A 24326-nucleotide genomic window follows, 5' to 3' on the forward strand; every position below is an offset into this window, starting at 1 on the left:
ATTTCAGGGGTAAGTAGAACTGTTTTCATTTACTTTATTTATGCTTACTAATGTTGTGTTTAATAATGGGCAAATAATCTATTATCCATATCTGGATAATAGTTATTTTGCCCATTACTGTACTATATGTGTTTTGTGGTGGTGGAGTGTCACGATGGACGCACTTATTAACAAATGTATATTTTGTGGATCCCAATTGAGCAGAACAAGTTGAGCAAAATAAACTGAGATTTATTCCCTTGATAGCCAAGCACACGACAACTGCAGAATACACTTAATAATTACAATTACTGGTATATGAACAGGGGATAATGTCCAGAAAGGTGCCAAGCACCAGAGGATTGTCTTTTAAAATTTAGTCCTTTTGCAAGGGCATAAATTGCCAGCCCAATCCTTCTGTGAATGTGCAAAGTCTTTTCTGGTCCGTTGGGGTTAATCAGATAACCCCCAGCAATCACAGTGTCCTAATGCAAAGTTTTGTCCTGGGTTCCGATGTAATTAGACTCTTTGCTTTCCAGGAATGTTCTGCTGCTCTTCTCCGCTATGAGAAGCGTGTTGGAACTCCGCTCACATGGTAGAATGAAAAACGAAATGGGAATAGCCTGGGTGGGATGTATATAGGGTTTGGTAGCCTATCGCCAACATACCCACCCAATCCCCCTCGTGGGAAAATAATCAATCCCCAATCACCTACTTGCCCACAGTTTGGAGAGTGGGCACTAGGGATTTCCAGTTCACACAGAGCATGTGCGACAACGCCACCTTGGCTACTTAGCATAGGTACACTCCCCTCTTTACCTGGTCCCTCTCAGGCTGGAAGGGGGAAACTCAGGGTGTGAGCTAGCACAAATGGTCAACAGGATTACCTATTTAGCATTCATCTGGCTAATACACACGCCCCTGACTCTGGGTCTTTTGATATGCAACGTTCAGAGAGACTTACAGGCGTGGACAATGCCTGCTACCTTTGAAGCTTGCATAGGCAGGTGACCCAGCTCATATGTGTCAAAACATTTGGTTCTTGTGTGCATTTTATTAACAGGAGAAAAAAAAAACCTCATTCCTCTTGTCCCTGTTTAAAACCTGTAGCAAAAATACACATTATTGATCAAACCTGGTCCCCTTATTTCACAATTATATTTTTCATATGTGTGTGCTTGTGATGTACTATACTGCAAGCACATACAATCCTGCAAAATGGGCTATGTCTCTGCTCTTGTACTGTAATGTTGTTTGCGAAGGTACCCGGGCGCTATCTCTGTTTGTTATTTCTGATGTGCAGAAGTATAAAAAGAGTGGTGTAATACTGCCTGTAAATGGTTTTCGGGTGGTGTCCTCTCGTGACTCGAAACCCCAGCAGGATCTATCCAGGACCCTTATAGTTAATGAATACAAAAGAGATGGGGGAGCACAATAGTCGGAAACAGGCAGTGTTATAGAATTGATAGTTGCTCTTTTCTAAGGTGAAGCAGTTATAACCTGAATGGGTGTGGTGGCTCAGGTGTCTAATATCTAATTGGGAGGGTGGACACACATGAGTGTATGTGTGTTGGTGTAAAGGTGGAATAAAGGTATATAAGACTTACACGGCCTTGTGTAAGCCCAGTCGCATCAGAGTTTCTTTAGGAGTCCCGTGTACTTCTGATGAGGCTTTTCTTCTTGCGATGCTAGTTATTCTTCTTGTTTTGTAGTCCACTTGCTTCGTTGGTTCACAGTGCCGCTCCAGGGGAAATTTCCTCTCGTGTAAACAAAAAGGAGGATAGGGTTAGCACATATAATTGTATACACGTAAATGAGGGGGGGGGTGGGGGATGGTGTGTTTATACACCAACAGGAATTGTATTCTATATAATATAGTTTAGCACTCACACGGGCTAGTGTGAGTGTTGTCCTATCTTGGTATCTTGTTCAAAAGAAATTGCCCAATCAATATCAGGTGATGAAAGGGTAGGGTATGAAGGTATTAGTAATAAATATATCACAATACTCACACGGGCCAGTGTGAGTACACACTTCTAGCGGTATCTTGTTCTTTTGTTCCAATTGTCACCGATGGTGAAGATGGGGTTTAACAAATAAAAGACACTAATGTCTGGGGGGTAAAAACTATCTTTAATAAAAACATGAAAAATAAAAACAAAAACAAACTCAGAATACAAACGATTCTGTGGAAGGTGAATGCAAGGGGTAGGCAGTGTGGTGTATAGTTGTAGGGGGTCTCTCTTTTCCGCGTCCGGATGGAGAGCTGCAACTTCACCTCTGCCTCCTCTGTAATGTGCTTTTAAAATGTTCCAGATGAAGAGCAACGCGTTTCGTCCAGGTACTGGACTTCCTCAGGCTCTGTGAATGTGGTATTCCTATTCCCAGCTTCTTTTATGCCAGGTTTAGCCAATCGTGGCCTAGGTGTGGTCTCCGTTCCACTTTCTGATGCGACGCGACGTCGCCATCTTGTGCAGTTGCGCGCGCATCCCATCTTCTATTGGTGTTGCGCGTGTAATGAATTCTGGTCATTAATAAAGTTATTCATTGTTGAGGGGTCACGTGTCTTGCTGGCATATGCAAGGCAGCCCCATGTCCTTAGTAGTGTCCGTGGATGTCTCAATAAAGTTTGTTATTGAAAAAAAGTTTGGAATTGAAAAAAATAAAAAAATAAAAAAATGACGATGGGAAAGTTCCGCACACATTCCCCTGCTTGCAGTTTAAATGTGTGCTCTATTGAAGATCTCTGAGTGTTTCTCCTTATGTTGTGAAATCTCAAAAGGGATAAAGGTGATATAGAAGGTATCAAAGATATACCTAAGGTTGCTGCTACATAAGATACATTATGCTGTACCATATGTCTCTCGATGTGTGATTAAATAAAATAGTATATTTATAATAAATAATGTGTCTTTATTGTATACTCATTTTGTAAAAAAGGTGGTCTCGTTTTTAAATTTAAAATGAAAGATATGATTCAATATAGGTTTTATCAATTTATAAATAGTGTATGCTCTAATGAGAATTGCCTAATGAGGTGATAGATATAGTTGAGTCTTGTGTTGATAAAAAGTGATTAATGTTTAAAGTGCAAGGTGTTTAGGCTTAATTTGATTAGATCAAATTAATTGATCTGTTTGTATATTAATTGAGATAGTATGTGGATCAATAAGTGATGTATAAAAAATGTGTAAAATATGTTATCCTTTTAATAAAAGTGAGTAATTTAAATATTTAAAGTGCAGTGTGATTAGAGTTACTTATGTGAGATTAGTTTAAGTATCTATTCAAAATTAGTGAAAATGGTGTTGATAGTGATAATCCACGATTAATAGTGAGCGACATACTGAGTTAAAATCCTATGTGAGTGAGTATGACGGGTGAGATATCATGTTCTAAGTATGTGCCATCCAAGTTTAAAATGGACTACTAAAAAGGGTAAGTAGAATTGATGATGCCTGAAGCAAGCTAATATAGATAAAGAAACAACAAATAATATCTAAAAATGAGAACAGCAAACAATGTCTAAAAATGAGAAAATGGTCTCTATCCTTAGTAGATCGGTGCAAAAAGGGGGGGTGTTCTATAAGATAAAAAATAAAAAATAAAAATAAAAAATAAAGTTCTAAGTTTAATAAGACCATCGTGGTTAAAACAGTCCAATCCTAATAAACGAATAAACGAAGGGAATTTCGAAGTCTTGAGTGAATGTATCTGTTTGTTGGAGGAAAAAAGTAGATTAGTTATTGCCATTGCTTAAACATAGATGTTGTCCGGAGGATGGAGTATGTGGGCCATAGCCTGGATGTTCACATAAATGCCCCCAGATCTATGTCTATGTTGAGCCCTCTGGGTATCAATGTCTTTAATTTATATATCCAGAAGGTCTCTCGTTGGCAAAGTTTACGTAGGCGATCCCCACCTCTCCAATTAACGTCTACCCTCTCTATTCCTTTATATGTCAGAAGGTTTGGGTTGCCTTCATGGAATAAGCTAAAGTGCTTGGAAACGCTATGTGTCATTAGCTGTCTTTTTATATTTCCCATGTGTTCCAGTACGCGGACTCGCAAAGGTCTTGAAGTGCGGCCCACGTACTGGAGTCCACAGGGGCAGGACAATAAATAAACAATGTGGTCCGTGCGGCAGTCTAAATGTTGATTTATCTTAAACGTTTCTTTTGTAGCATTCGACGTGAATACTAATTTGTTTCCCTTCACTGCTTGTTTGCATGCTTTGCAATTAAAGCAGCTGTGGAAGCCTTTTACTGGGGGTAACCAGGTCTGAATTTTTGATTCCTCTTTTTTGAAGACACTAGGTGCTAATTGGAGTTTGATACATGGCGCCTTTCTAAATATGACTTTTGGGACATTGGGGACATTGTCTTTGAGGACAGGGTCTTGTAATACCACATGCCAGTGTTTTTTTATTATTTTTTGGATTTTCATGGCATCTGCATTGTATGTGCTAATAAACGGGGTTTGATAGTGTGTATTGCCCTGTTTTGCTTTAGAAATCAGCATGTCGCTACGTGGTAGTGTATTAGTTTTGGCTACTGCTGATTCTATGAGTTCTTGAGGGTAGCCTCTTTCAAGAAATCTGCCTTTCAGAATGTCGGCTTGATCTCTGAAGGTGCTATCATCAGTGCAATTTCTTCGGACTCTCCGAAACTGACCAAACGGTATGTTGTCTAACCACTTTGGGTGGTGGCAGCTACTCGGCATTAGAAAATTATTTGCATCCGTTGGTTTAAAGAATGTTTTTGTCTTAACTACTGAATTTTCTATATATATGTTGAGGTCCAGGAAGTTGATATTTTCCTTGCTGTGCTCTGATGTGAACTCTAAGTTAATGTTATTTTGATTGATGTGTGTAATGAAATCCCTCAGTCCTAATTCGTCCCCCTTCCATATAAACAGTACGTCATCTATATAGCGATGCCATGAGACCAGGTTTGCGCTGAAGGGGTTGTTAGACCAAATGTTTGATTCTTCCCAGCTAGCTAGGAAAATGTTCGCATAACTGGGCGCAAACCTGGTCCCCATCGCAGTTCCGCACATCTGGAGGTAGAACAAGCCATTAAACCAAAAAACATTATGCGTAAGGATGAAATTAATGCTATCAATAATGAAGCTACGCTGTTCTTCTGGGATGTCAGTGTCCTGGCTAATGGCATTTTCTACTGCTTTGAGACCATCTGTGTGTTGAATGCATGTGTACAACGACTTCACATCGCAAGTGGCTAACGTGAAGTCTTCCTGCCAAATTATATCTTTAAGGAGATTTATAACCTGAGTGGTGTCTTTAAGGTATGATCTCCCTCTGATGGCATATTTCTGTAAGTAGAAGTCTAAATACTCCGACAGGTTCTGGGTTAAAGACCCTATGCCCGATATTATGGGTCTACCGGGTGGCTTCTCCATGCACTTGTGAATTTTAGGCAAAAAGTAAAATACCGGTAAAATGGGTTTCTCCTGGTGTAAATAGCCCCATTCTTTTTCGCTTAGGATTCCTAAGTGTTTCCCTTTTTCCAAAATCCTGTCTAGTTCTTGTTTATGAATGTTTGTGGGGTCGTTCCTTAGTTGATGATATGTGGTTACATCTCCCAATATTCTGTTGGCTTCAAGTAAATAATAATCTGTGTCCATCACCACCACCCCTCCTCCTTTATCCGCTGGCTTGATGGTGATGGATCTATTGTCTGACAGTTCCCTTAGAGCTGCTAGTTCTTCCTTATTAAGGTTATTTCTAGGGTTCTTTTTGTCCTGCGACAATTTTTCGAGGTCCTCTAAAATCAGTTGGTGGTAAACCTCTAGATAATGTCCCTTACTCCCAATAGGGTTGAACTTTGATTTTTCCTTTAGACCGGAATGTACAAAGTTCACTGCTTCTTCCCCTATTGATATGGGTGTATTAATGGTATCCCTAATTGCTGCATCCTTATTTAGAAAAAATCTTTTCATGGTTAGATTTCTTAAGAATTTGTTTGCATCCATGAACATTGTGAAGCCACTGGGTTTTGTTGTGGGTGCAAAATTAAGGCCCCTAGCTATAACTGCGTGTTGTGCATCTGTTAAAACGGTTTTACTAATGTTAAAAACTCCTTTTATCTTTGATATTTCTTTTGGAGCTCTCCTTCTCCCTCTCTTTCCTCTCTTTCTATTTTCTGTCCCTTTTTCTTTTCCTCCGTGTCTGGTTCCGCTAACGCTGAGAATTTGTTTTTTAACGGAGGGGGGTGTGGTGTGCTTTGCTCTAAAAAAGCCACTGATGCTCCATTTTTCGTTCTTTCCCATACGGGGCTCCTAATGGGCGATCTAACGGGTGATCTACTAGTGCGTCTTGTCCTTTCTGGTTCCCTATCTCTGTGCCTTGAGTGATCTCTCCTGTCTCTAAAATGTTCCCTTTCCCCTCTCCATGGTGGTCTTTCCCTTTTATCTTCCCTTTCATATTGTGGTTTATAATCCCATCCCTGACGTCTCTCCTGACTGTGATGATCTCTTCGATATTGGTCCCTCCTGTCTCTGTGGTCATACCTCCTTTCTCCCTCCCAGAAATGTCGTGGCCTTTCCTGATGATAGTGTCTGTGGGGAACATACGTTTCTCTCTCTTGTGGTGGTCTTGGTCGTTCTCTCTCCCTTACATAGCTATCTTTTCTTCTCTCTGGACTTTTTCTTTCTAATTTGGCGGGGGACTTTCTCGCTCGTTCTTGATTTTCTGTGTGATTAGTGGTTCTAGTGTCTGTGGAGTTTATTCTAGGTCTCCTCGGTGTGTGTGTACTACCATCTCTACCTTTATCGTTAGTCTTATTTATTCCACTCTTATCCCATTTTTTATTGTTGGTGTATACTTCGTCTTTGTAGTCATCCTCATCTCTTTTAAATGTTTTGTTTTTAGAGATTATTAAGTCTCTTTCTATTGTATCTATCTCTTTGGAAAGTTTTTTATTCCTTTCATGGAATGTACTGCAGTTTTTCAGGGGTTCTAATTTAGTTCTTATCCTGTTTATATCTTCTTCTAGTTTTTTAAGAGTTATCTGGTGGTGTTCAATTAATAATCTTATGAGGTTGTTGCCACAGGTATCTAGTATGTTCTCCCACCTCACCGTGAATTCGATTTCCTCTAGATCAAAGGAGGCTTTTTTGCTGACTCTTAGGCCTCTTGGTATTCTTTTAACCTTAATGTATTCTTCTAGATAGGCTTTGTCTAATAATTTTCTAATCTCCTTTTTTAGGAGTTTATCTAGTAGATCAAATTCCTCGTTAATGACCTCTGAGTCATCTCTCTCTTCTGTTATTTTCATAATGCTCTCCATGTCTGTATCTCTTAATAGTCTTTTTTCAAAGATGTTAGGGGTAGTTACTGTGGTTTCCATTTCTGTGGTATCCACTTCTATAAATGTTGTTTCTAGATCGGGATCTGTGATAATAGAATCCGATTCCATTTTTTAGAGACCAGTTCTTTAGAGGATGAGAAGAGCTGCCTAAAGGTAGTGTGGATACTGAATGAGTTTGTTTGCGAAGGTACCCGGGCGCTATCTCTGTTTGTTATTTCTGATGTGCAGAAGTATAAAAAGAGTGGTGTAATACTGCCTGTAAATGGTTTTCGGGTGGTGTCCTCTCGTGACTCGAAACCCCAGCAGGATCTATCCAGGACCCTTATAGTTAATGAATACAAAAGAGATGGGGGAGCACAATAGTCGGAAACAGGCAGTTGCGCGCGCATCCCATCTTCTATTGGTGTTGCGCGTGTAATGAATTCTGGTCATTAATAATTTACGTGTATACAATTATATGTGCTAACCCTATCCTCCTTTTTGTTTACACGAGAGGAAATTTCCCCTGGAGCGGCACTGTGAACCAACGAAGCAAGTGGACTACAAAACAAGAAGAAGAACTAGCATCGCAAGAAGAAAAGCCTCATCAGAAGTACACGGGACTCCTAAAGAAACTCTGATGCGACTGGGCTTACACAAGGCCGTGTAAGTCTTATATACCTTTATTCCACTTTTACACCAACACACATACACTCATGTGTGTCCACCCTCCCAATTAGATATTAGACACCTGAGCCACCACATCCATTCAGGTTATAACTGCTTCACCTTAGAAAAGAGCAACTATCAATTCTATAACACTGCCTGTTTCCGACTATTGTGCTCCCCCATCTCTTTTGTATTCATTAACTGTAAGGGTCCTGGATAGATCCTGCTGGGGTTTCGAGTCACGAGAGGACACCACCCGAAAACCATTTACAGGCAGTATTACACCACTCTTTTTATACTTCTGCACATCAGAAATAACAAACAGAGATAGCGCCCGGGTACCTTCGCAAACAAACTCATTCAGTATCCACACTACCTGTAGGCAGCTCTTCTCATCCTCTAAAGAACTGGTCTCTAAAAAATGGAATCAGATTCTATTATCACAGATCCCGATCTAGAAACAACATTTATAGAAGTGGATACCACAGAAATGGAAACCACAGTAACTACCCCTAACATCTTTGAAAAAAGACTATTAAGAGATACAGACATGGAGAGCATTATGAAAATAACAGAAGAGAGAGATGACTCAGAGGTCATTAACGAGGAATTTGATCTACTAGATAAACTCCTAAAAAAGGAGATTAGAAAATTATTAGACAAAGCCTATCTAGAAGAATACATTAAGGTTAAAAGAATACCAAGAGGCCTAAGAGTCAGCAAAAAAGCCTCCTTTGATCTAGAGGAAATCGAATTCACGGTGAGGTGGGAGAACATACTAGATACCTGTGGCAACAACCTCATAAGATTATTAATTGAACACCACCAGATAACTCTTAAAAAACTAGAAGAAGATATAAACAGGATAAGAACTAAATTAGAACCCCTGAAAAACTGCAGTACATTCCATGAAAGGAATAAAAAACTTTCCAAAGAGATAGATACAATAGAAAGAGACTTAATAATCTCTAAAAACAAAACATTTAAAAGAGATGAGGATGACTACAAAGACGAAGTATACACCAACAATAAAAAATGGGATAAGAGTGGAATAAATAAGACTAACGATAAAGGTAGAGATGGTAGTACACACACACCGAGGAGACCTAGAATAAACTCCACAGACACTAGAACCACTAATCACACAGAAAATCAAGAACGAGCGAGAAAGTCCCCCGCCAAATTAGAAAGAAAAAGTCCAGAGAGAAGAAAAGATAGCTATGTAAGGGAGAGAGAACGACCAAGACCACCACAAGAGAGAGAAACGTATGTTCCCCACAGACACTATCATCAGGAAAGGCCACGACATTTCTGGGAGGGAGAAAGGAGGTATGACCACAGAGACAGGAGGGACCAATATCGAAGAGATCATCACAGTCAGGAGAGACGTCAGGGATGGGATTATAAACCACAATATGAAAGGGAAGATAAAAGGGAAAGACCACCATGGAGAGGGGAAAGGGAACATTTTAGAGACAGGAGAGATCACTCAAGGCACAGAGATAGGGAACCAGAAAGGACAAGACGCACTAGTAGATCACCCGTTAGATCGCCCATTAGGAGCCCCGTATGGGAAAGAACGAAAAATGGAGCATCAGTGGCTTTTTTAGAGCAAAGCACACCACACCCCCCTCCATTAAAAAACAAATTCTCAGCGTTAGCGGAACCAGACACGGAGGAAAAGAAAAAGGGACAGAAAATAGAAAGAGAGGAAAGAGAGGGAGAAGGAGAGCTCCAAAAGAAATATCAAAGATAAAAGGAGTTTTTAACATTAGTAAAACCGTTTTAACAGATGCACAACACGCAGTTATAGCTAGGGGCCTTAATTTTGCACCCACAACAAAACCCAGTGGCTTCACAATGTTCATGGATGCAAACAAATTCTTAAGAAATCTAACCATGAAAAGATTTTTTCTAAATAAGGATGCAGCAATTAGGGATACCATTAATACACCCATATCAATAGGGGAAGAAGCAGTGAACTTTGTACATTCCGGTCTAAAGGAAAAATCAAAGTTCAACCCTATTGGGAGTAAGGGACATTATCTAGAGGTTTACCACCAACTGATTTTAGAGGACCTCGAAAAATTGTCGCAGGACAAAAAGAACCCTAGAAATAACCTTAATAAGGAAGAACTAGCAGCTCTAAGGGAACTGTCAGACAATAGATCCATCACCATCAAGCCAGCGGATAAAGGAGGAGGGGTGGTGGTGATGGACACAGATTATTATTTACTTGAAGCCAACAGAATATTGGGAGATGTAACCACATATCATCAACTAAGGAACGACCCCACAAACATTCATAAACAAGAACTAGACAGGATTTTGGAAAAAGGGAAACACTTAGGAATCCTAAGCGAAAAAGAATGGGGCTATTTACACCAGGAGAAACCCATTTTACCGGTATTTTACTTTTTGCCTAAAATTCACAAGTGCATGGAGAAGCCACCCGGTAGACCCATAATATCGGGCATAGGGTCTTTAACCCAGAACCTGTCGGAGTATTTAGACTTCTACTTACAGAAATATGCCATCAGAGGGAGATCATACCTTAAAGACACCACTCAGGTTATAAATCTCCTTAAAGATATAATTTGGCAGGAAGACTTCACGTTAGCCACTTGCGATGTGAAGTCGTTGTACACATGCATTCAACACACAGATGGTCTCAAAGCAGTAGAAAATGCCATTAGCCAGGACACTGACATCCCAGAAGAACAGCGTAGCTTCATTATTGATAGCATTAATTTCATCCTTACGCATAATGTTTTTTGGTTTAATGGCTTGTTCTACCTCCAGATGTGCGGAACTGCGATGGGGACCAGGTTTGCGCCCAGTTATGCGAACATTTTCCTAGCTAGCTGGGAAGAATCAAACATTTGGTCTAACAACCCCTTCAGCGCAAACCTGGTCTCATGGCATCGCTATATAGATGACGTACTGTTTATATGGAAGGGGGACGAATTAGGACTGAGGGATTTCATTACACACATCAATCAAAATAACATTAACTTAGAGTTCACATCAGAGCACAGCAAGGAAAATATCAACTTCCTGGACCTCAACATATATATAGAAAATTCAGTAGTTAAGACAAAAACATTCTTTAAACCAACGGATGCAAATAATTTTCTAATGCCGAGTAGCTGCCACCACCCAAAGTGGTTAGACAACATACCGTTTGGTCAGTTTCGGAGAGTCCGAAGAAATTGCACTGATGATAGCACCTTCAGAGATCAAGCCGACATTCTGAAAGGCAGATTTCTTGAAAGAGGCTACCCTCAAGAACTCATAGAATCAGCAGTAGCCAAAACTAATACACTACCACGTAGCGACATGCTGATTTCTAAAGCAAAACAGGGCAATACACACTATCAAACCCCGTTTATTAGCACATACAATGCAGATGCCATGAAAATCCAAAAAATAATAAAAAAACACTGGCATGTGGTATTACAAGACCCTGTCCTCAAAGACAATGCCCCCAATGTCCCAAAAGTCATATTTAGAAAGGCGCCATGTATCAAACTCCAATTAGCACCTAGTGTCTTCAAAAAAGAGGAATCAAAAATTCAGACCTGGTTACCCCCAGTAAAAGGCTTCCACAGCTGCTTTAATTGCAAAGCATGCAAACAAGCAGCGAAGGGAAACAAATTAGTATTCACGTCGAATGCTACAAAAGAAACGTTTAAGATAAATCAACATTTAGACTGCCGCACGGACCACATTGTTTATTTATTGTCCTGCCCCTGTGGACTCCAGTACGTGGGCCGCACTTCAAGACCTTTGCGAGTCCGCGTACTGGAACACATGGGAAATATAAAAAGACAGCTAATGACACATAGCGTTTCCAAGCACTTTAGCTTATTCCATGAAGGCAACCCAAACCTTCTGACATATAAAGGAATAGAGAGGGTAGACGTTAATTGGAGAGGTGGGGATCGCCTACGTAAACTTTGCCAACGAGAGACCTTCTGGATATATAAATTAAAGACATTGATACCCAGAGGGCTCAACATAGACATAGATCTGGGGGCATTTATGTGAACATCCAGGCTATGGCCCACATACTCCATCCTCCGGACAACATCTATGTTTAAGCAATGGCAATAACTAATCTACTTTTTTCCTCCAACAAACAGATACATTCACTCAAGACTTCGAAATTCCCTTCGTTTATTCGTTTATTAGGATTGGACTGTTTTAACCACGATGGTCTTAAAAAACTTAGAACTTTATTTTTTATTTTTATTTTTTATTTTTTATCTTATAGAACACCCCCCCTTTTTGCACCGATCTACTAAGGATAGAGACCATTTTCTCATTTTTAGACATTGTTTGCTGTTCTCATTTTTAGATATTATTTGTTGTTTCTTTATCTATATTAGCTTGCTTCAGGCATCATCAATTCTACTTACCCTTTTTAGTAGTCCATTTTAAACTTGGATGGCACATACTTAGAACATGATATCTCACCCGTCATACTCACTCACATAGGATTTTAACTCAGTATGTCGCTCACTATTAATCGTGGATTATCACTATCAACACCATTTTCACTAATTTTGAATAGATACTTAAACTAATCTCACATAAGTAACTCTAATCACACTGCACTTTAAATATTTAAATTACTCACTTTTATTAAAAGGATAACATATTTTACACATTTTTTATACATCACTTATTGATCCACATACTATCTCAATTAATATACAAACAGATCAATTAATTTGATCTAATCAAATTAAGCCTAAACACCTTGCACTTTAAACATTAATCACTTTTTATCAACACAAGACTCAACTATATCTATCACCTCATTAGGCAATTCTCATTAGAGCATACACTATTTATAAATTGATAAAACCTATATTGAATCATATCTTTCATTTTAAATTTAAAAACGAGACCACCTTTTTTACAAAATGAGTATACAATAAAGACACATTATTTATTATAAATATACTATTTTATTTAATCACACATCGAGAGACATATGGTACAGCATAATGTATCTTATGTAGCAGCAACCTTAGGTATATCTTTGATACCTTCTATATCACCTTTATCCCTTTTGAGATTTCACAACATAAGGAGAAACACTCAGAGATCTTCAATAGAGCACACATTTAAACTGCAAGCAGGGGAATGTGTGCGGAACTTTCCCATCGTCATTTTTTTTATTTTTTTATTTTTTTCAATTCCAAACTTTTTTTCAATAACAAACTTTATTGAGACATCCACGGACACTACTAAGGACATGGGGCTGCCTTGCATATGCCAGCAAGACACGTGACCCCTCAACAATGAATAACTTTATTAATGACCAGAATTCATTACACGCGCAACACCAATAGAAGATGGGATGCGCGCGCAACTGCACAAGATGGCGACGTCGCGTCGCATCAGAAAGTGGAACGGAGACCACACCTAGGCCACGATTGGCTAAACCTGGCATAAAAGAAGCTGGGAATAGGAATACCACATTCACAGAGCCTGAGGAAGTCCAGTACCTGGACGAAACGCGTTGCTCTTCATCTGGAACATTTTAAAAGCACATTACAGAGGAGGCAGAGGTGAAGTTGCAGCTCTCCATCCGGACGCGGAAAAGAGAGACCCCCTACAACTATACACCACACTGCCTACCCCTTGCATTCACCTTCCACAGAATCGTTTGTATTCTGAGTTTGTTTTTGTTTTTATTTTTCATGTTTTTATTAAAGATAGTTTTTACCCCCCAGACATTAGTGTCTTTTATTTGTTAAACCCCATCTTCACCATCGGTGACAATTGGAACAAAAGAACAAGATACCGCTAGAAGTGTGTACTCACACTGGCCCGTGTGAGTATTGTGATATATTTATTACTAAAACCTTCATACCCTACCCTTTCATCACCTGATATTGATTGGGCAATTTCTCTTGTACTGTAATGTCTGCAGAACTGGATAAGGAGGCCATCCCCTATAAGAGACCTCAAGCACAAAGGATTGCAAGGCTTCACAAATCCCTGAGGAAGTGGCGTGCAGTCACGAAATGTGTAGGGAGGAGCTAACCCATGTGGGAGGAGCCAAGGTTTTTTGCCAGCCAGGAAGTGTGTAGCGAGCCTCAAAGTGACGTCATCAGCGCGCTTGGTGCTCCGCGATCGGGGAACACAAGGGTGAACGCGTAACAACTGAGACTCAGCAGGCACATGTTGCGGACGGCAATCTTGTCACATTTTAACAAAGATACAATGTAAGTGTATCTCGTTGTGTTGTTCAGTGTTTTTATTAAAAGCCTCATAGATTTGCACCATCTAACCCTTTAATTCATTTCTGGGGAACATTGGTTGGTGCCGAGTGCAGAAGTGCAGCGACGGAGCTCCTGATTCAGCAACACATGGGGGTCGTGGAGCAGTGAGAGTCGTGGGCTAAAGCAGAGATTCTATCAACCGCATCTGAAACAAGTACATCTTGTAAGTAAGCATTTTTATAGTTTAATAAGCCTTTCCGGTTGGACAGTTACATATTACACTATGAAGTGTTCTCCCTCCTTGTATGCTTTGTACTAGGGTGGACCTTTCCCGTTAAGAAGAATTTCAACCAGCAAAGATCCAGGATTGGCTCAATTCCAATTGGAACGTACGTATGGACTATTGTGGTGGACTATTTCCATTAAGTGGTTTCTTATTGTGATTGTAAGGTTCCATCGCCGGGGAAATCTTTCTGTAATTTTGCGACATTTTATTAACAAGTTGTAGGGGACAATTTGCCATTATTTTCCTCTTGGCTGCTCCACTTAGTTCAATGACTCATTAATTGGGTTATTAGGTGGTTTTTAGGTATCTCATTGTTATATATTCTTTATAATTTGTAGGATATATTCACAGTTAATACTGCATGTTTTAGGTCTAGAGCACTGTTGAGGTTTTAGTTAGTGTATTTGTGATCAGGAGAACCCCTGCTACATTACTGTCATGTAAGAATTTTAATAAAACCACCACGATCGCCTGTGAGAGGCGCACAGTTAGAGTGACTGATTCAGCCTCTTACTGTGCGTCTATTACAGAAAGACAGGCTCCGGTAGCATTCACACAGCAGGGGCCCCTGCTGTGTTACTCCGATGGGCCATTATGTCTGCAACTGACCATCTCGGGTCCACCAGGCTTGTTAACACGAGATGTACCTGGTAAATTTTTGAATAACGGCCGCTGCATCTGTAGTAACATATTAATGCTAATCTAATATCCCATCAATAAGAAATATATTCTATATTAGAAGTTCTATATTCTCCAATTCAGCAGTATTATAAACATACTGTAGGAGAGAGGAGAAATGGAGAGAGATTTAGTATTTTGAGATTTTTTGTAGATTTTGAATTATATACTGTAGCTATAAAAACATTTCTTTATCCCAAATGTGAAGAGATACAGTGTACATGTGAGCACACCTGAAATACTCTCTCTCTACTCTCTACTCTCTCATCTCTTTACCTAAAATTTTTCCCAGGGTATATTTTTCTTTGGTAATATTAAAAGTTCAATTGAAAATGAGAATTTACCAATTAGCAAACTTTTAAAAATATCACTGGTGAGCTCATTCACACGTATCATGTCTGCAGCCCTACTTATCAACATTATCTCCTAGCACAGTGGTGCGCAAACTGGGGGGCACGCGCTGCGGGCGGGGAAACCTGGGGGCGGGCAGAGCTGTGCATGGGCGGCCAGAAGCTTCGTGCTGAGACTGCTCTGCTCTGTGTCTGTGTCAGAGGGGGCGGGGCTTTCCTTCCCTTCACACAGACATCCCCTCCTCCTCCTGTGTTACCCGTCCCAGTTTTCAGCAGCATGGCGGGGGACAGGAGCAGGCTTACAGTAGTTCCTCCCCACAAGGTGAAAGTCTGTGACTTATGATTGTGTGTTGTGATTGAGTGTGTGTTGTGATTGTGGGTGTGTGTGTGGTATCTGGTTGTGATTGATTGAGTGTGTGTGTGTTCTGCCTGTGTTGGTTGTGATTGAGTGTGTTGTGATTGTGTATGTGTTTTTTTTGCACACACTGCACACACACAACACAATGCACACACAGCACACTACACACACTCACAGCACACACCACACTGCACACACTCACAGCACACTGCACACAGCACACACTCACAGCACACACACATTGCACACACACACACACACTGCACACACACTCGCTGCACACACACACTCGCTGCACACACACTCACTGCACACACACTCACTGTACACACACTCCCTGCACACACACACTGCACATACTTTCACTGCAAACACTCACTCACAGCCCACCCCCTACCCCCGGTGTCAGCTACTGGGGCATCGTGGGGCTACCTGCGGGGATCGTGGCTGGGGGGTGATTGGTGTGGGACTGGGAGGATCTGTGCCGGGCTGGGGTGCGGGTCTGCTGGCGGGGGGGGGATCGGTGCAGGGCTGCTGGCAGGGGAGATCAGTGCCGGGCTGGTGTGCGGGGCTGCTGGGGGGGGGGATTGGTGTGGGGCTGCTGGCGGGGGGGATCGGTGCGGGGCTGCTGGCGGGGGAGATCAGTGCCAGGCTGGGGTGCGGGGCTGCTGGCGGGGGGGGTCAGAGCCAGGCTGAGGGGAATCAGTGTCATGCGGGTGTCGGGGGTAGGGTTGAATCAGTGCTGGTAGAAGTGAGGCTGCTGGGGGAAGTGCAAGGGGAATTCTGGGGGAAGTACGCTGGCTGCCGGCGCCTCACTCCACCTCTTCACCCCTCCTCCCGATATAGCGTGCGGTGGCCATTTAAAAAAAAAATAGCGCAACCCTGGTTATAGCGCGGTCAGATCAGGTGGCCCCTGAGGACCACGCTATAACGGGGCTGAGATGTATTTGTGTTTACATTGTATACTGTTAAATAAAGGTTTTTTTTTTTTTTTCATGTGATTGATTCAGGCAGGGGGGTTCCGAGAAATGTAATGGATGAAAAGCGGGGCTCGGCATAAAAAGTTTGCTCACACCTGTCCTAGCATACCATGCTCCCACTGCAGCTAGGGATTCTGTGAGATGGCATGCAAACTAGCACTCAGTGTCACCTTTTGCTTCAAATCCATTTTAATATAGACCGGTATGAGCTTATACCTGCCGCTTTACACAGCTTTTCAGCACAGCCTGTATTAAAAAAGTACAGAGCTAGAAACCCTACTCACAGACAGCTCTTTTGACCTTTTTGGTCTCGGCAGTGTGAGGTTGTTTATATTGGCTTTGCAATTTGAAGCTGTGATAGGTTTCAACCACACATTAAATAACAAACATTTACACACGATAACTTATTTAATGTGAAGCAAACTTTTAGGACTTTCCGGTTTGTAGATCTCTGTACAAGATTATCAATTTCTCTTCCCAAGCAAATGTGTTTTTGTGTTCATCTCAGGTCTAAATAAAATGATGTAGCATTTAGGAAAAAATATACAGCCTAAAAGTCCAGCGCTTGAAGTCAATATGGCAAAAATCTCTACAGACACCATATTTTTACCTTTGGTGCTCAGATAAGCTGGGATCATTGCAATCCAAACACTGCAAAATACCAGCATGCTGAAGGTGATGTACTTGGCCTCATTAAAACTGTCAGGTAAATTCCTAGCAAAGAAAGCTATAATAAAGCTCACACCTGCCAGAATCCCCATAAAACCCAGAACTAAGTAAAAGGCAATGTCTGAGCCTTCATTACATTGAATGATGATCTTTCCAGGATCAGAGTGCATGTTGAGCTCCTGAAATGGGGGAGAAATAGACAACCAACTAATGCAAATTGTGACTTGAATGGATGAGCAGAAAAAGACAACTGAATTGGACAGTTTGACTCCCATCCATTTTCTCCATACATTGCCAGGTTTGGTGGCTTTGAAAGCAATGCAAACCATGATAGTCTTGGCCAGCACAGAAGAGACCGCTATGGAGAAGATAATTCCAAAAGAGGTTTGTCTCAGCATGCAGGTTATATCCACAGGACGACCAAGGAACAAGAACACACAGAGGAAGCTCAGCATGATGGAGACAAGGAGAATGAAGCTGAGACTCTGACTATTAGCTTTGACAATGGGAGTGTCCTGGAATTTAATAAAAACTCCCAATATCAGTGCAGTTATAAGACACAGGAGAACCGAGACAGATGAAAAGACTATGGCAATGAGATCCTGTTTGTAAGATAGAAATTCAAATAGTCTGGGAAAACACCGATCCTTCTTCTCATTGGGCCATTCATTGTCTGGGCATTTTAGGCAATTCTCACTATCTGCAAAAATGACAAAAACACCAAGAATGAATTTTTATGCTGTAGAAACTAAAATATACAGTATATTTATTTAAACTACACTACAGGATAATAACCATAAAACCATCATTAAGATCTGCTACATGTACATGAATCTCAATTAGAAATGAAATGCAGAAGTATCAGCAAATATACCAGGACATATTTACTAAGCAGTGGCCTGCAAAGGGTCACCATCTGAGGCTGAAAGGCGCCTAATAGCTCATTCCCTTGAATAGGCCATAATGCATCTTACAGGGTCATAAGGTGTCTTATAGATTAGCACAACTTAGCAAACATGGGCCACTATGTCAGGCAATGTAAATAAAATATACAGTACCATACAAAACCAATGTGACTTTAATGTATTACAGTACACGATAACTGCTCTGTATGTGTTGATCTTCATCCCACAACCCAGAAGAATACTAATACAAATAAAGCCCTACAGTGGTGGCCGCCTTTATCCTAAAGCAGCCGCCACCGCAGGAATTTTCAAACCGCGGAGGGTGCGAGGCTTCTTTTCGACCGGTTTCCCGCGCCTCGGCGCTTTCAATGATAAGCGCCATTAGCACTTATATGCTTATGTGGCCGAAGCACGGGAAACTGTGATTCAAAATGGAGGAAAGCCCCGCAATTATCCCAGTAAGCTTTAGAATAAAGGCGGCCGCGACAGTATTTATTCCTGGTCAGTATTCCCTTACGTTCCAGGTCAAATGATCCTGTCGCCTCTGGAGAGGGAATGTTACATGTTGTATGTTCTCAATCTCTGGAGCCCATGAGCTGCTATGCATGTGGAATTGTTTTTGGAAAAATTAGGATCAAACAAAACATTACTCAACTAAAATCACCGGCAGTAACTCAGAAAGAAAAATGTCTCCTCTTCTGCTGCACATTCCTTAGCCTTTAAAACATAATCTTTGTTGTATTTACATACAGTATATAGAAAAAAATAAGGAATAATTAGACAACCTGTAAATAATACTAAGAGTCAAAATAACAAAAAATTTACCAGGAAATTCCTCTGACCATATTATCTAGTTTCCACAGTTGGAAAGTTATTGATCCAGCCAGCAAATCCTCTTGTGTAGTTGGTAAACTGACGCCAATATACAGTATATACTGAGCAGCAGACAGACTGTGCATTAATGTGAAAGAATACTCACATGTGTCAGAGTGAAATAATTTGTTCCTAGTCAGAAAGAGGAACAGTTGCACAGACGCATCGCCAATGTTCCCATTGCAAAATAAATGCCCAAATAGAGTAGGATGAAAAATAAACAATCTTTCTGTGTGATATTTACAATGTTGCAGGAAGGGATACATAGAAAACTTCAATCTGCCAATGAGCTACAGAGTTGCCGTTGTTACTATATACAAGTATTAATAGATGGCTTTTCTCCTTATCTCCTACTGCCCAGTGTGTACACAGTTTAAAGCCCTACAGGTGTAGCCAGAATTACTGTCCTGGAGCCACGGAAAGAAAAGCAAAACACGGCGGCTCTGAGGACAGTTAAAGCTTGGGCTGCCTGAGGGGGTTCTGTTCTGCTGAATGGGACCCCCAGAAAGAATTATCCCTGCCCGGGAAGCCACGGGAATCCAAACACTGACCCTGGCACATTCTCCACATTCTCTATATCATTCTGTTTGCAATTTCCTAATGTTCTGTAATAAAACATGTGTACCAGATGTGTTCGAAATCTCTCCCTCTGAACATGGGACACAGTCATAACAGCAGGCTTGTTGTCCTCTTCTAAGGGCTTTTCGGGTCCCAGGAACACAGTTGTCTGAGCATTGAGATCTTGGAATCTATAAAAAAGAAAAAGACTTGACACAAAACAACACACGAGTGAAAGCCTTGAATTGTATTTCACTGTTTGTCAATATATCTTTCGTTCTACACATTGGTTTTTTCTTTTTCATTTGAGATTGGCTGCTGAATATTGCTGCACACCTATGGCAACATCCACCCCTTGAGTTGGATGACTGCTTGATATTTCTACTCTATTGTGAGTAGCCATTTGCGAGCCCACTTTATTGCAAATTATTTTGTTAACATTACTACACTACGTGATGTTTCTTTATTTTTATGGTTACTTATAATGCCCAGGTAGCCCAGAACCTATATTGGGTTCATGGGTGCTCCAACCATATATAAGGTTGTGAGGGGACTCTCAGAGTCCAGTCTAAGTCCCTTAGATAGTGTGTGCGGAATAATGGCTGATAGAAATAAAAGGGCATCTTTCTATTCTATTCCCGATACCCAGAGACTTAGGATGTATTGAAAGTATATTTTATTAATACTGTATTAGTGCTGTTATGTACTGTTGTGCACTGTGTATGAGCTGGGAGTTTCTGAACCGATGCACACACAGACTGTCAGGGCTACCAAGTTGGTGCCAGTAAGTCTAGTTGACATCAGAGTTCAAAGTAGCCAGATGATTTATTTATTTATAAAATATTTACCAGGAAGTAATACATTGAGAGTTACCTCTCGTTTTCATGTATGTCCTGGGCACAGAGTTAAGACAAATAATACATGGTTACAAATACAGTTACATAAATGAACAGGGTATACATTATATACAAGACATTGCGTGCGCAGTTAAAGAAAAGGTGTGAAAGCCATTCGGGCAGGAGGGAAGGCTCAAGTACCCATGTCTGGGTGTGACATTGAGGGAGTACCCATGCCAATAATAAAGGTATTATGCCTGGCTGGATGCCCCTGAGCCATATTGGGGAATTGTGGAATGTCAGCTCTGCAACCCAGTCATGGCAGAACACGGTAAATGTGATGAAAATGTATGTGTGTCTTACTATTCCAGGACTGTCCAGCAATGGAGATTTCCCTGCTTCAGCACTGACCAGAATAGTAAGACCGGGCAGGGGAAGGTATCAGATTTAAGGGTCCCCGGTATATGCCCAAGGTTCAGTGTACCTCCCATCAGGTATAAGGTGGCGAGAAAAAATTATTTTCTAAGTTTAAAGTGTTAAAATGTAGCAGTGTTTCATGTGCACGCAAAAAGGAAAAATGGTTTTAAAGTCCGGCGTTGGCAGCATTGAAACGCTTTGTGGTAACTTTGGCTAGGAAGCTGCTAGAGTGCTGAGATTTGCTGTGAGCGCCGGTCGGGTAAAACCATGAAAATTCATATACATGTAGCGTAATTTTTAGAAAGTTATCGAAAAATGTGTGAATTAATGTCCCCCTATTTTAATTGTCCCAACTTATTAGGCATATAGGGATTTTCATTTGAAATGCCAGAGCGAGAGGAAACACTTAATTTGCCATCATTGTCATTAGAAATGCATGGCAGGAAATTCCGGCGACTGAGTGGACCATATTCGCTCCGGAGTTCTAAAGCATCCTGCTGGCTCAATGCCACGATGTCTAGGAAAGTTCAGAGTTGAAAGGTTCAAGCCGACTAAGGTGTGAAATGGGGAGGTGTAACCTAAGTACCTCATCTTAAAAGGATTTATTCCTGGCTAACAGAAAAACCTCCCTGATTTTACATTTGAAATCAACAGTAAAACACAGTTTATTAATAAAGTATGTTCTGCTTGTGCCACTGGGATACACTTTATATGTGGGTGTATGGTTTCTTTATTCCTAGATGCACTCCAAAAATTATAGTGCTAGCTCCCTCCGTTCGCAAGTTAGCTTACTTAATTGAAAGGGCTATGATGTGGTTTTCGAGGTTCACCTACAGTAGTTCCCACGCCAATAGACTTTCTCCCTTTCAAGTTAAGAACGCTCACAAGGCAACGGATAAATGTTGTCAGAAACCACTTCAGTTTAAACCGCAAACCACTTATTCAATTGACCTTGCGGTTACGAGGTCTAGTGCTTTGAAAGCGATACCTATGCTTCAAAGCGGCCCTCCCATACACAGCCACACGTCTTCAATCAGCACTTGGTTTAGTGCTCACAGCTCCCTCTTGTGTCGCAAAACCAAGTAGCACAGGTTGTATACATTTCTAACGAAAAAAAAAAAAAGACGGTGCAAAACAGCGCTAAAAAAAAATGATAACAACACTTGAAATAAATTTTACAGGCAGCCTGGCAAATACTGACTGTACAGTCAGAAAAAGAACCACAAAGAAAAGAAAGAATTGACGGCGCCAAATCAGTCCTTTAAATAAGCAATTCAAATAAAACCAAACCGTCTCTTGAAAAGTCCCAAAAGTGTCCTTGAACAAACAGGCAGTGAAGGGGCCAACGAACGGCTCACACCAAATGATAGTGCAATATGTAAAAAAGAGAAGAAAACAAACAGATAATGGTGCAGTATGCCAAAAAAGTTGACATTAAAACATAAAAACTCACATATGACAAACAAAACACACAATGACAAACAGACACTAGCAAGACTAAAATCCTAACAAAAAGCTATTTATTAACAATGAAATACTGGGTCCGGAGGATACAGCACTTAAGTCCAGAGGGGTAAAATTAAAACCCTACTTACAGGACAGTAGATGGTACATGCAGTAAAGCTGAAGATCGCTCAGGTGCTCCACTCTGATGATAGCTGGAGCTCCTTTAGGGATTGCCTCGTGGGGGGGATGGATGTTGAGTTGCACGAAAACCGGAAATTCCGGCTGGATGTGACGTCACACGCCGCGGTGTTACCGAAATCGCTGCTCCTCTTTCTCTCTTTTCCCCATACAGCCTACACAACTGCTGCCAATAGCCTCCTCGACCAAACGAACAACTCTAAAAACAGAATAATGACAAATCATTTGGTGTGAGCCGTTCGTTGACCCCTTCACTGCCTGTTTGTTCAAGGACACTTTTGGGATTTTTCAAGAGACGGTTTGGTTTTATTTGAATTGCTTATTTAAAGGACTGATTTGGCGCCGGCAATTCTTTCTTTTCTTTGTATACATTTCTATTACTGCAGATAGGATCCAGCTGCAAAATGGGGACAATACAGGTGGTGTAGGGGAAAACAGAACAGTGTGGTGCACATACATTTAACCCCTTCAGTCCTAATGCGAGTTAGGGCTAATCAGCTGGGTATAATGCCTTTATTAATGGCCTGATTAACCCCTCTCTCACCACACCAAACTATTTCCCCTTTTCTATTCCCTATTCATAGACACTCAGGAAAGTGTATACAAATATACTTTAATAATGTACTTTTATGTAATGTACTGTGTTTAACATTTGGAATCCATGTCCAACGAGGTTGCCCAAGCTAACCCATAGGCGCTGTTAATTCTGTTGAACATCGGAGTTCAAAGAACCAGAGGATGCTCAGAGGTGTGAAACACATTTGGTTAGCAGGGAAGGGCCGAGTACCAAGGTCTGGAGATCAATGGCAGTCATCTAGGATGCCACTTGTTCTGCCACACCTGGATGAGCCTGTCCCAGCATGTGGCACTGAGAAAGCCAGCGAGTGAGGTGCCAGGCTTGTGCATGTCTCCTGGCTATCTCCTGGCTATTTCAAATTTTCCGCTTCCCGGCGTTCCTCACTGGCTTGGCTCGGATTGGTTGCTGGGAAGTTTCCCACGTGATGATTGACTGATGTGTGTATATATATATATAGATATATAAAAGAAATAAGTACATCAGTATTCTGTGATGGCTTCTCTTTTAATAGGACAAGCAATCATTGTAAAATTCTTCTAATTTGATTTAATACTGTATCTAAAATTGCTTCTCACCTGGTTGATGTTATTCTTCCACATTATCGCACTTGTGTCAATACGAAACTGCTGAGCATCTGGAAGCCAGTGTTTGAAATCGCCAACAATGTCGTAACTTGCGCTCTCATTGGGTAGCAAAATCCAGTTATTGATCATATACGGGAAGACCAATTCTCCCTTTTCATCAAAAAACATATCTGGGTTCAATGCATCCTTATAAGGAACTTTTTGTACATAATGCTGCAACTTTAAAATAGAAAATATATTTATATGCATTATTTCTTTTGTACAGAATTGTTGGATACTTATAAAATACATCGTTTGGTAATTCATTAAAGAAATGAACCTTCTGCCTGTTCTGTATTTAGGGAGTAAATTTGAGAAGCAAGAAATGTACAGTGTGTTTATACAGTACAAGGGTTCTTATCCTGAAAGGGACAGT

General features: G+C 40.9%; 1 protein-coding gene across 1 annotated transcript in view; it reads right to left on the minus strand.

Moving 5' to 3' along the window:
• Positions 1-17312: 17312 nt before the first annotated feature.
• The window catches only part of LOC142465795 (vomeronasal type-2 receptor 26-like), a 42325-nt gene continuing 35311 nt past the window's right edge, over positions 17313-24326 (minus strand). Inside the window, exons 5-7 of the mRNA XM_075570127.1 lie at positions 23903-24130; positions 19921-20044; positions 17313-18217 (exon numbers count right to left, since the gene is read on the minus strand). Coding sequence (XP_075426242.1) covers positions 17313-18217; positions 19921-20044; positions 23903-24130 — 1257 coding nt within the window. The remainder of the gene's footprint in view (positions 18218-19920; positions 20045-23902; positions 24131-24326) is intronic.

This window comes from Ascaphus truei, chromosome 1 (genome assembly GCF_040206685.1).
Source record: "Ascaphus truei isolate aAscTru1 chromosome 1, aAscTru1.hap1, whole genome shotgun sequence".
NCBI lineage: Eukaryota > Metazoa > Chordata > Amphibia > Anura > Ascaphidae > Ascaphus > Ascaphus truei.